This window comes from Psittacula echo (genome assembly GCF_963264785.1).
Source record: "Psittacula echo genome assembly, chromosome: 9".
Classification (NCBI taxonomy): domain Eukaryota; kingdom Metazoa; phylum Chordata; class Aves; order Psittaciformes; family Psittacidae; genus Psittacula; species Psittacula echo.
The window spans coordinates 5992736-6006177 of record NC_137745.1 but is presented as its reverse complement, the minus strand read 5'-3'; the positions used below and the strand labels follow the sequence as shown (position 1 = coordinate 6006177).

The window sequence follows — 13442 nt, the reverse complement described above, 5'->3', positions numbered from 1 at the left end:
TTCAGTCATGTGTTTTGTGTTCCTGGAATTGAACCCGATCGGCAATGTTTGTCTGAGTTTCAGGAAAGTCTCAATGTTTTAACCCCGCCTTACACTACAAGGTAGCTGAAGTTCTAGTCACTGCTGTTTCAATAAGCAGTGTCTTTTCAGTGACATATTTTTGCATACTCTGCAATTTCAGGTCTAATTTGACTTGTATAACAGTTATTTGCTGATGGGAAGCACTTGTAGGTTACAGCTGGATGTGGTTATCATTCATATAACTGTCTTTAATTCCCTGTGGCTCATTAAAAAGTTATCGTGATGTCTGTATTCTCTTCAGACTCAGAGCAGCCAGATGACCAGCCTGTGGTGATGGATCCACCTGGTGTCTTATCTGATCAGCAGACGTGCGACAGCCCTGTCGGAGCATCTCCCTCTTTGGCACAAGTTCCTGCCACAGCATCTTCCACCGGTTTACCGAGCCAGGTGGAGTTTCCAGCTCCGGCACAACCGGGATCTACTCCAAGTATCCTGAAGCAGCCAGCCACCAACAGCAGTCAGCTGGAATATTCTCCAGTGCCGCCTCATCCCAGCACTCCCGTCCCCCGTGCTGCTTTGTTGGAGGAGCCTCCCGATGCTGCCCCGCGCCTGCAACCGCAGCCTGACGAGGGCACGTGTGTCCCCGACGTGGAGATCGCATGTTGCAGCGTTGGGCCACACAGGGCAGTCCCTGCAGCTCCCGCGAACGTAGCGGAGCTCTGCCCACTCCAGGTGCTCCCGGATGCTGTCGTTCTGGAGCGGCAGCCCGTGGCACAGGTCCCTGCGCTGCCGGAGCCCAGCCAGCCCAGCGCAGTGCAGCATCCCTTTGTGAGCCCGGCATTCCCTGCAGCCACCACGGCCGATCCTCTCACTGTGGTGGGGTCTCAGCTCCAGAGCCCGACACAGGGGCCAGTGCCCGCAGCCCCACAGCATGCCACAGGGGTTGCTCTGCTGCAGCAGCAGCCGCCTGGCACGGCTGAGTCCGATGGAGAGGGGCCGCCCAGGGTGGACTTTGTCGACAACACTATAAAAAGCCTCGACGAGAAGCTGCGCAATTTGCTTTACCAGGAATACGTTCCTACTTCCTCTGCATCAGCAGGGACCCCAGACACTTCTGTCCCCTTGGAACAGGGTGACAGTGAACTTCACGTGCCACCTTTTCCCGAAGATCAAGTTCCCGCGTTGGCGTTGGATTCGAGAGAACCAGGCCATGGTGTTGCAGACCCCAGCCAGGAGGTGAAAGGTGCTGCTGAGGCCCCATCGGTGCCACTCATAGCGCCCGAGATCTTGCCCTATCCAGGACTGGTAAGTGCAGTGGTGACTCTGCCGCTTGTTAACCCAAAGAGTAGAGCTCAGAACCAATGTCTGTATACATTGAACCATGTCCATGTACATGTCCTGTGGTTGGACATGTGTAGGTTTCTTGCTTTTCTAAACATGTTACGTGTCTGCTGCTGGGTGTATTCTGTCTGTTGGCTGCTTTCCAGTGTGAAAGGTCTCTTAAATTTTTACCATCATTTTACATTAATAAAGTTTGGCTCATTTGTGAAAACCAAACTTTTATTTACTCAGTGTCTCGATTGTGCCCCTGTATTGTGTTCTTTCAAGTAAGATCCTGAGTTTATGAAATTCAACAGATTTGCAGCACTTTCTGCTAGATCTGTGTGTATCTTACCTGAAAGGTAGCCTTTCTGGAGATAGTTACATCACCATTAGTAAGGATGAGGCTCTTCTGTGTAGCGTTAGCTGGATGAACTTTACCAACTGCTTGAAAAATGCTGTATGTTACAGGCAAAATGCCTGCACTTGAGTAACTCACTCTTTAGAGTGTATTGTTTATAATGACTTTCTACAGCAGATAAAATTCTCCCTCTCTGAAAGGTCTTATGTCTCTCCAATAATTTGTCCTATTAAAATGTGTGCCAATAAGAAGAGAGAGAGACAGAATTTCTGAAGACAGACATACAGATGAAGGAAGGTACAGTCTGGCTGGAAAAGGAAACCAGAAGAAAATCCCAAGCAGAGATATATAGTTCAGTTTGGGGTTTTGGGGGGGGTGGGTTTAGCATGTGTTTTACTAACTTAGGCTACAGTTCCCTCTGTGACACTGCCACTGCTTTTTCGTTTCTTCCCAAGAGAAGGGGAAAAACGGAGGAGTTGAAGGAAGAGCTAGAAGGCCACCTTCACAGACAGTGTAAAACAGTTTAATAGTCCACAATAGTGTGAAAGCAGAGAGAGAAGGCATTGCCTTTCTGCTTTGTGTGGGACTGACATGCTTTTTCTTTCTTCTTTGTACCAAAAGTATGAAAAGTCGGAGGTCACCGGCATCGGTGCCCGCTCCTCAGAAGGAAGAGGTGGGTCAGCAGGCAGAAAAGGTAATGTTCCTTTCAGTGAACAGCAACATCTATACTAGTGCATGGTCCTCTTCTCCAGTGTCTACTTGCTGCTCACCCTTCTGCAGAGCACTGCCCAGCATAAGGTGTTCCTGATCCTATTTCTAATACAACTAATATCGAACATCTCGCTTCTGTCAAGTTTCCTAGAAAGGAACTGCCTCACAGGTGATTTCTTTTAAACCATAAGTATGTAATAGCTGCCTGTGGTGGAGGTGCAGGGTGTTCGCATGGAAGTTTGTGTTCCAAATAATTCATTTCCAGTGCCCTTAAAAAGTCCAAACAGAAATTCCCTCAGATTTCCTGGGTTTCAGAAAAACATGTTGACAAAAATAATGTGCTTGAGGGTAGTCCCTCTGGGGGGAAGCCTGTTAAACTTTCAAGTAAGTCCCATGGAAAACTAGTAAAGAGCGCTTTGAGTACTTGTAGATACAATGGAACTTTGTATAGTTACACACAGTAGGAGCCAATGTAAGAAGCTGGATATTCATTATGCTCCATTTACCTGTCTTGCAACTCATTGTGAGGCTTTAAGGGCTGAGGAACCTAAAACTGTCCATTCTGTCATGGGTGGGGAGGCTTGCAATATATATAGCTTTTGAGATTGTTGTGACAAAGCTGGCTACCAGGTTTGTGTGACAACATAGACCATTCTTGTCCTAGTGAACATAGATCATCCACAGCTTTTAGGTCAGCGTGAGAGGGGGAGCACTGGGTAGCCTGCATTCATCTCTCACTACAGACAGAGTATGCAAGTGGAATATAGCATTTTGCAGTAAAATTAATGTATCTTAGATACCATCAAGCAGTGATGTATTTCACCATTTCAGAAATATGAAGTGACAGATTTTTGCCTTATGTTCACTCTCTGCAATGTGCCATAAGAAAATGGCTTTATAAAAGGCTTCATTTCTTGGTTGAACTTCAAAAGCAGCATCCAGCTTGTGAAATAATTGCGTCTTGATTACTTCCACTGACACTTTCATTCTTGTGTGCTTCTGTGGTCTGAGTGCCCACCTTTCGAGCTTATAATTTCCACTTAATTTCCACAATAGATTGAAGAGAGTGCCTGCTACCTGCAGATATTTTATATGGGCATTGATATTGCCTCCTGTATTACAAAGATTGCATAGTTAAATTATTCCTCGGTGTTACACTTTATCACACTTCAGTTTATCACAGTAAATACATTGGGGTTTATGATACTAAAGCATTCCAGACATGAATATTTATTATTTTTCCAACTTGTAAAACAGGTTCAGCTGCAAGCATCACTTCAACTCCTGCTGCTACAGCAAAAGGCCTTCTTCAGGTAACCAGAAACAAGGAGCAGTTTTATGCTTGATTGTGATAGTTACTTTCAATGTTAATCTCCATTATTTTCTCCAGGTTACACCTACGTCTTCAAGCATAACTAAGCAGATGGAAACTTCTAAAGGGAGCGAGAAGGCAAAAACTATGACACTGTCTGCACACACAGAAAATGTAACACAGATACCTACAGCAGATGGGGTGATAAATAACCTTCAAAGGGATGACTCTCTAGACTCTGGTTCCTATGGAAAACAGGCTGAAGCTCGTGATAGCAGTACACCAGCCAAAACGATTGGCAGGTTTTCTGTGATCAGCACTCAAGATGAATTAACTTTAGCAGCGCCGCACTGCTTGAGGTTCTCAGCACCCCCAGATGTCTACTTGGATGAGCTCCCTTCCAGCCCTAATCTGAAGACAGCTGTCCGGCGGATGCCGACAGCCTCCTCTGTTGATGTCCTCTGTGACCAGGGTTCCAGTGATTCTGCTGAGGAGCTTTTCCATCGGCAGTCGGCTGCTGCTGCCCCACTGTCCCCCCCAAGCAGCAGCACGGCTACGGACTTCATTAAGAAAGCAGCTGCTTTTCTGCAGAGGTCTGGCAAAGCTGGCTCGCCTGGCCTTGATTCCCCTAATGGGCAAGGAGCAAAAATTCCTACCATCAACATCACATCTTTCCACTCGCAGTCATCATACATGAGCAGCGACAATGACTCGGAATTTGAAGATGCAGATATGAAGAAAGAATTGCAGAACCTGAGAGAAAAGTATGTTGGGTTGCAAACAGTGCTGGGGAAGCTTGTGTTAAGATACCCAGGTAGCACCTGTGCATATGATGAGCAAATATGTGGCTTTCATAGCTGTAATGAGTGCACTGGTTCTGGGCAAATTAGGCATCACTTTCCCCAACATGTCATAGTGCATCGTTTTACACATCACTTTATTTGTTAATTCCCTTTAGAAGAATAATTCAATAATAACATTTTTAAACCCCAAAACATTTGTGCTGTGATGTCTGGCTTTCTTACTGAAGAACTGTATTGATATGGTAGCAAAGAGTACCACTTGTACTGTATGTGATAGTAGGTCCCCATGTGGACACTATTTAAGGCATCATAAAAATAATCTGGATGCCTACACAGACAGCTGCTGTAGTGTTCTCTGCACACCCTTCTCTGCAGGGGTGATTTAGACCCATTGGTATTCCTAGACTTGCTTTTACAGTAGATAACCTAGCGTCTATCAGGCAGGTAAGACCCTTGCTTCACCTCCTGTCAGATCTCACATCAAGTCATTGGTGCAGCCTCAGCAGGAACCTGTCATGCTGCCAGTCCTGAGAGCTGACTTCTTTAAATGTGAACATTTTATTTCTTTCCTGGCAGGTGATGTGTAAAAACTAGCACTAAATGTTAGTTTAATGAAAATGCTAAACTTTATCTAAAGAGAAAATGGTTTTACTGAATACAGATGATGCGTCTTTTTAAAACAGAACTATAGTAATGCAGAACCCCTTAAAAAGGCTTTATGGCACCATGAAATCTGCATTATAAATAAGGTAATGGCTCTTGATAGTGACATTTTTATGGGAAGCACTTTTGTTTTTCTCCAGATTGGACTCTTTTAAACTGTTATACGTGTCTTGAGAGTTAGCTTTTTTGAAGCCGCTGGTTTGAAGAGAGTTCTGAAATAGTTTGGAGTTCAGATCTCGTGTCAAAATCAGTCGTTTTTACTGAGGATGTCAAAAGTCTTTTTAGCTGTCTAGAATTCTGTCTTACAAATGAGTATTTGAGAAGTCAGACACCACAGGTAGACTGTTGTAACTTCACATACTTTTGGATTGATTGTTTTATAACCAGACTGTATTGTTTCTTTTTTTATAACTGTCTATGCTGTCAGGATGCAGTGCTTCATCAAATTCATTGCTAGCAGAGTTCTTTATCTTTTATGTTTAGACATATGAAAGAAATTGCTGAACTTCAGACTCAGCAGAAGAATGAGATAGAGGCACTGTATATTCGGTTAGGCAAGCCCCTTCCTCCCAACCTGGGGTTCCTTCACTCAGCCCCGCCAAGCAGCCGTCGCCGAAGAACCAGCAAAAATAAATTGAAAGGTGGAAAACTATTAAACCCTCTGGTCCAGCAGCTCAAGAGTGGCACATCAAGCACAAGTAGGTACACTAGGTTGTTTCCTTGGTTGTTTTGTTAGTGTTGGTTGTGGTTCTGCTGTGCAATTGCGTGAACTGCAGGACTGTCAGCAAATCTTTCTTGTTTTTTATAGTGTGTGGCTCAAGTTTGTGTTCTGCAAACTGGTTTTGCAGTGGGCTTCCTTTGGAACAGGCTTATTGCAGCTGCCCAGTGCTGAACCATGCACACCTTTTCTGCATCAGCTCGGCAGAGAAACAATAGTCCACTTTAATTTGGAATACAGCCTGGTTACATTTTCTTTCTCCAAATGCAGTTTATCGATGTTTGTATTCCCGTCTTAGGTGCTGTTATCCTCTATTGATTTTGTGCTGTATCTTGTGTTGTTTATTTTTTCCTACAAGATGCCATATATATAAGATTATATTGCATTCGCTCCCCCAAAGGCTGGAAGGTAAGAACAGTTACAAAACTGTGATGGATGCTTGGACCGTCTTGAAGCAGTTTGAGATTTTTCAAACAGTAGTATAGTCTTGAGTCATTATCTCTTTGGAAAGTTTAAGTTATAATTCAACTGGGAAATGTTGATATGCCCCAGTACCTATTTCTTCAGCAAACTGAAGACAAATTATTTTTATTGTATTCTACTACTTAGTTCATGCTGTTATTTAGAGAACCCTGTGTTTCAAACCTGGTAGCTCTTGTTTTCAACATCACTGCATCGTAGGTCCACTTTGAATTTCATTGCACCACAATGAATTGTAGACCACGTTCTGGAAGTTTTTGCTTTTAATTAAGGATTTCAACTGAGATAGGAAAAGCAAGGATATTCAGAGGCAAGGTGTTCTGTGATCCATCTTGAATCTCAGTATACTTGTCTGAAGGAACTGAAGCATTGTTACGTTGGTTCAGTGCTCTATAGCTCTTCAGCTGCTACCAGCTGACGTGCAGAGGTTTTAATTCCTTTCCTCCTGATGAGATACTCTGAATGTCTGTTATGTGTGGTCCGTTCATTTTGCGGTTTGTTCTTTGGTTCTCTCTAGCAATTTTTTCCTCTGTCTATTAACAAACCCCACATCTGTCTCCGCTTGTGGATTTTGGCTCATGTCAGTTTTCTGTCCTAGTCCAGGGAGTGTAAGTTTATTTCTGCACAAAATGTTACAATTCTCCTTTTTTTTTTACCTTGTCACCTCCAGTTAGAGAACAGAGATCTGCTCAATCTGTTGCTTTGGTGCATACTTTCTTTTGTGCATTTCTTCTGCGATACTTTCCAGGTTTTTGAGGCACTGCATAAAGTTCACATTAACTTTAAGAATTCATGCCTGAGTCTTCTCATCTTTAACTAAATAGATTCCTCATTTTTTTGACCTCCTAAGTCCTTTCTTAGGGACCAAGGACAAGAAGTTTCTAGTACCATTACCGATGTAATTGTCATTTCTACTATTAGATGCTTTTGCTGATAAATCCATGTAACAAATTATTACAAAGGTATTCTGGTGGTAAAGCATCTTCACCTGAGATATCCATGTAGACAGACAGATAGATACAGATACTTCTATACAGATGTGTATCCATCTATAGATAGCTATAAATAAAAAGTTCCTTATGGCTTTTTATTTCACTCCATTTGCTTGCTTTCACTTTTCGTGTTTGAGAACAAACCTACGTGTTCTGCTCACTCATTCTGTGTGTTCATCTTCCTACTTAGTCACTTCTGTGGCTCTCACTTTAATTCAGCGGTGCTTCTTGTGAGGTCCTGACTCCAGGCTTCCTGAAAAATGCAGGAAAAGAAACTAAAAGTCAAGCCTACTCCCTAAGCTTCTTGGAGTACAGGTTGCCCAGAGAAACTGTGGCTGCCCCATCCCTGGCAGTGTTCAAGGCCAGGTTGGACACAGGGGCTTGGAGCAACCTGCTCTAGTGGAAGGTGTCCCTGCCCATGGCAGGGGCTTGGAAATGGAGGAGCTTTAAGGTCCCTTCCAACACAAGCCAGTCTGGGATTGTATGATTCTATGAAACTGGATCAGCAGTAGTATATGTAGATCATTTTGTGTTGTGGGCTGTAAAGTCTGTGCTTCACACAGTACTTCAGAACTGTAAATCTCTGTTGTTCTTTGTGGCAAAGTAGAATGATAGAATAGTTAGGGTTGGAAAGGATAATGACTTCTGGCATGGATTTTGATTTGGTGCTTTCCTAGCATTTGTCATCACATGTATTTTGTTTGTTTGCTCTTTCAGGTAATCTTTCAGACTCTAAAGACTCACCCCATAAAGAAACACCTAAATCTCAGCCTGGCTCTCCTGAAGCAGCAGCAGCAATAGTTTCCTCTGCCTCAGCCACGTTTGGGAAGGCTGTTCAGACACAGCAGCCATGCTCTGTCAAGGCCTCTTTGTCTTCTGACATCTGCTCTGGCTTAGGCCCCGAAGGAGGTGAAGTGAACGCAAGCTCTGGCCAAGGTGATTTTTTCATCCCAGCTGTTTGGCATGTCTTCCAGCACATGCTAAAATTAGTTTGCTTCCCTTATGCTTGAACTACTTAGGAATGGATTTCACTTCTAGTGCTATAGGAACACAAACCTTTGACAATGCAAATTACTTGCTTATCTTTAAAGAGATTGTTGCAGTATTGCCAGAAGAACAAAAGTAAAGTATATCTTACCAAGTGTCAAGAGTCAACACTCAAGAAGGCATGCTAATTTTTAGGAAGGAAATACCTTTTATTTTTGCCAGCAGTGGCTTTATACTGACACCTTTTTTGGAGTCTGCCTTACAGATTTCTGAGGAAAAAAAGAAAGTAAAACAGACAAACAAAGATATAGAAGGAGAAGAGATTGTTTCCTTTGATTCATTTTGGGCTTTATTGATAAGCCCCTTGACAGTGGTATACGCAGAGCTCCTCATTATAAACTACTAGACCATCTTGGGTGACGGGAAATTCTAGATGGAACTTGATGGTCTTAAGGTCCTTTCCTACCCTCACCATTCTGTGATTCTAAAACCAGAAAAAACCAAAACCAACCCACAAAAAACAACAACAAAAAACCCCCACCAAAACAAAGAAACCCAAACCCAGAGAATCAAGTTGTGTTTCCTTTATCTAAGGGGTTAACTTCATGCATGGTTTTGGAGTCCCAGCCCAAGGACTGTAGACTGGCTGTGTTTCCCAGTCCTGACCTCTGAAACTCCTGTATATTGCACACCTCCATAGGCTTTGACTGATCTTGTTGCCATGCATATTGGAAGTTATAATGATGATTAAAATACCTTCCTCTCATTGCACATCCTGCCAAACTAATCTACAAAATATACCTATCTGTTCTCTTCTGCCATTATTGCATCCTTTGTGTATGGTCAATTAACTTACTCCTCTTTGGCAAAGTTAAAATGGAGATGTGGATGTTTAACTAACAAAGCTGATTTGACTGATGGTATAGGACATCTGATCACAGCTACTTGTACTTTATAAGTGTCTTTGTTTTCTTCCCTTTATATTCATTTGCAGGCTGGACGGTTTTCCACCAAACGTCTGAGAGAGTGACCTATAAATCTAGTAGCAAACCTCGTACCAGATTCCTCAGTGGACCTGTGTCTTTGTCCATCTGTTTGTATTTGTTCTTTTGTATTTTATCACAGCCCATCTTTCTTTTACCCCCTTTTTCCAATTCCATGTTTTGTATCTCTAATATGTTTGGCAGGATGCCCCTTTTTCTGAACCATCTTTTCTTTCTTTTTATCTTTCTTTTAAGTAATCATCATGAACACACCTTATTTATATTAATTTTTCATATGAAAGCTTTTTTTGCACTGCTTTTGGCTCGTGCCTGGGCACCAAAAGCATGTGTGGAAGATCTCATCATTTATTATATAGCCTTATGGTAAATTCTACCCTGGACTTATCAAAGCTTTTGTACTTTATGTGATTTATGTTGAAGCAATTTTATTTGCAATGTGGCAAATATACATGTCTGCTGTCCCGGTTCCAGCGACAACAAAAAGAAATCCATCCTTCTGTAGACGAATGGTCTCTTTCACACATGTTTGGACTATGAAGACATGCATGTAGCAAGCTGATACAATACTAGAAGGTCACTGGAGGGTATAACTTCCATACAAGGGCTGTATTAACACAATATACAGTACTGTTTATATCCACTCTATTTTCTTTAATTTTTTTCCCCCTGCTCTTTGCATGTGGAAATGCTGAGACAATAGTGCTCCAGCTAGTTCTTTCAAAATCTGTTTTGTAGGTGGGTTTTCCCCCTGCATTCACTTTAATTATGTTAAGTGAGCAATTTTTTTACCTATTCATAAGCAGCAGGAAGATCTGGTGGCTCTTAAGGGAGAATGCCATTAACTTTTTTTGTGTAAGTGGATCTGGCTGAAGCACTTTACTCAGTGTATTTTCTTATGACCTTATGTGACCTCCGAGATGAAGTCAATTAGCAGTTCATCAAAGCAGAAAGAAGTAAAAAGCAATATCAGATTCTCAGATGATATTTTGAAATGGATTGCTAGGATTTTTCGTTTCAAATAACTGTGCACCTTCTATTTGTACCCTATTTGTCTGACTTGTGAAGCAACTGGCAATTCAACCAAATGATATCAAGCTACTTAATTAACAAATTAAGACCTTTTTACTCAATCATATACGCTGCTTTTTAGGCAAACAGATTTTGCTCGTACAATAAAGATATGTTGTGCTGATCAGGTACTATAGGCCACTTATATATAACATTAGAAAGGCTAATAATGTTCTTGAGGAAGTGTTTGGTTAACTAACTGTTCATTTGCATTAATATCGGATCTCCCATGGGACTTCTACATTGCTCATCATTATCCAAGTGGTAGAGATCAAAGGCACAAGACCACTCAAATACACCCCTCCTCATTTTATGGATAAACAGTATTTTAAAAAATAACCTCGATTTTTCTGTTTGAGGTCCCTGAAAAGTCCAAGCATTCAGGTTCTTGAAAACTGAGGTTTCCTGCTCAACAGACTGGAGTTATTATATGCAAGTTTTTAACAACTATTGGGAGTCGTGAGACAATTGAGACCATTTTTCATTTAGGGTTTTGGTTTTTTTTTTTTTTTCTGAGAACCTAAGGGGAATTCTCGGTCCACATTTTCCCATTTGGTGTTAAAATGGATTTTGTTGTTTCTTCCTCTGCACGCGTAATTCCCAGAAGCTGTTTCGTTAATCTTTGACAGAATTATTATTCAGGAGGATGCAAAAAGACTGGGAGATGGCAATTAAAAACCAAAATATTAAAATGTTTGGGTGCATGGGTATTGTGAATGAAACCAAGGGAATATGTAAATCCTTCAAGGCATGTAGTTCACAATGCTTAAATAACTCGGCACGACTAATTGCTTTCTGTTCTCAGCCCATATGCTCTCTTCTCGTTTCTTCTGGGGAGGTGTTGGGAGAGGAGGTTTGCACTCCCCCATTTCTGAGTCAGACGAGGAGATGGGCTGAGTCTCAGGCACTTAACCCTGACACATCCATCCAAAGTCACTGCTGCTCAGAGTTTCAAACTCAGCTGAGTTTCAAATGCTGCCTGGCACTAGAGCTTTCCACAGCAGAATTGTTGGGTAGGTTTTGATGGGGATAGGAGGTTATTCTGGCTTGTTTTCCCAGTGAGTCCAGCAGTTGGTTGTGTGTGTGTGAAGGGATGGAGATGGGGCTGCGCGTGGCTCCATCCTTCCCAAGGGCAGCTGGGGCTGAGATTGCTGCTGGAAGAATGTATGGCTGGTGATTCCATTGAGCCGGATTTCTGAGCTACTGTGGCCTCAGAAAAAACAGTGATAGGTAATGATGATGGGAACGCCAGTGGGCGGGGATAATAATGCTCTCCTGTGTGGGGAGCTTGATACCGTGTCTAGGCAGTCTAGGAACCTGGGCCTGTGGCCCAAGTTGGTGTTTCCCTGGATTTTTTTGTTTGAGTGCTGTTGAGAAAAGTTGTGCTGGATTTTTCTTTAAGGTCCATTCTAATGCAAACCATTCTATTCTATGGTTTTCAGAAATGCTTTGGATCTATACGCTTGATTAAGTAAAAAAGAGCCCTTTGGGGAGCTTGGATATTCCAGGGTGAGGCTTGTACTGTATTAGCAGACATATTAGAAGCATGCTTTTGAAAATAAATGTTCAGATTCTTTAAAGATAGTTCTACAAATGGCTCCCTTGTTACAAGATCCATCAAAATTGAACATTTTCACAGTGTTCTTCCAGAATTGGTTTTTTGATCTGTTCCCCGTGCCCAGTATTGACTTTTCCTTTGTACTTTTCATGGAAGAAACTAGTTTTGGTGGGCTGCAGGGTCATTTTAGCCTGAGCTCCTTCCTGGGTTAAATTGCAAGGGCATCTTAAGGAAGAGTTTGTGCTGACTGTGAGTGGAATTTTCAAAAGCTCCTTTTGGCTTAGACCTGTTATCTTGTGTAAAGCCATTTTTGCCTGGTCTGTAGTAATTAGTATATTGTATGTGCCTTTTTGTATTGCTATTTTAATTTTATGTTAGCTTTCAAGTTTTCTGGCAGTTGTTATAGTGCAAATACAGGACAGTGGATTTTCTCTGTCCTGCAAGATAAAATAGCTACTTAATTTCTCAGATAAGAAGTCTGGAATTGGAGGTAAAACACTGCTGAATATTTTCAGTCTTAGATGGAATCTTAATTATGATTCATCTCTTTAACTTTACAGCTATTAAACACCTCGATTGTAGAAGTAGTACAATTAATCTGGTGAATTAGGTGTACCAAGTGCATTTTTAATTGTATTTGAATTTAAAACCAGCCGTAGCTGATGGTTGTCAGTCCCTGCTTCAGACAGTATCACCTCTCTAGATAATGTTTCTTGTCTCCCAAGCAACATGCTGGAGTGATAACAGAAACAGCTCTCTTTTTTGGTGACTGACTCTTCTGTAAGATTTTCCTTAAAGCTGACTTCCCTCACGTGGGTACTCTGTGAGTCTGCCCTTCCTCGCTGCTTTCTGCCTCTTCCCTACACCTCTGGGAGCCCCAGGTTTGCTTTGGCACCCGAGGTACATGTAAACTTGTGACTGGTGTTCAGGAAGTGGAGGGCTTGATGATTAAACTCTTTTTACAGGCATTTGAGCACGTACTGTAGTCAGCTGCCTGCTTTTATTTTTTGCAGGCAGTTGCTTTTCATTTGCATCCATATTGTGCTAAATGCTACCTATTGCTCCATGCAGAAATGCAGCATAGTTCAGAAAATAGCATTCTAGTATGACTGCTATTGCTGTTTCCGGAATGGGAGTTGCTAGGTAACTTTGAGATAGGCAAGGTAAGGTGTATCTGAAGGGAAAAAGGGAAAGAAGTGAAAAATACAACAGATTGTTGAGTTGTGAATGTGACTTGTGTTTGTTATCTAGGCTTTGAGATGAAAACCTACACTTGGTCATGCTTGCATAAGACATTACTGTAGTCTTGTCTTTCTGATTTTCCTGGAATAGAAACCTCATTAAACTGTATGAAATAATAAGAAAATCTTTCAAAGCAATCTTTCTGTTCTCCTCATGCCACCAATATCAAAACACAAATATTTACTCTCTCTTTTCCCTCTCC

At 42.0% G+C, this 13442-nt stretch overlaps 1 protein-coding gene across 1 annotated transcript in view; it reads left to right on the top strand.

Annotated features, from left to right (window-relative positions):
• The window catches only part of WNK2 (WNK lysine deficient protein kinase 2), a gene marked incomplete at both ends in the record, with an annotated part of 111493 nt that overhangs the window by 83025 nt on the left and 15026 nt on the right, over positions 1-13442 (top strand). Inside the window, 7 exons of the mRNA XM_080625531.1 lie at positions 323-1326; positions 2324-2396; positions 3671-3726; positions 3804-4489; positions 5675-5889; positions 8099-8317; positions 9363-9461. Coding sequence (XP_080481657.1) covers positions 323-1326; positions 2324-2396; positions 3671-3726; positions 3804-4489; positions 5675-5889; positions 8099-8317; positions 9363-9461 — 2352 coding nt within the window. The remainder of the gene's footprint in view (positions 1-322; positions 1327-2323; positions 2397-3670; positions 3727-3803; positions 4490-5674; positions 5890-8098; positions 8318-9362; positions 9462-13442) is intronic.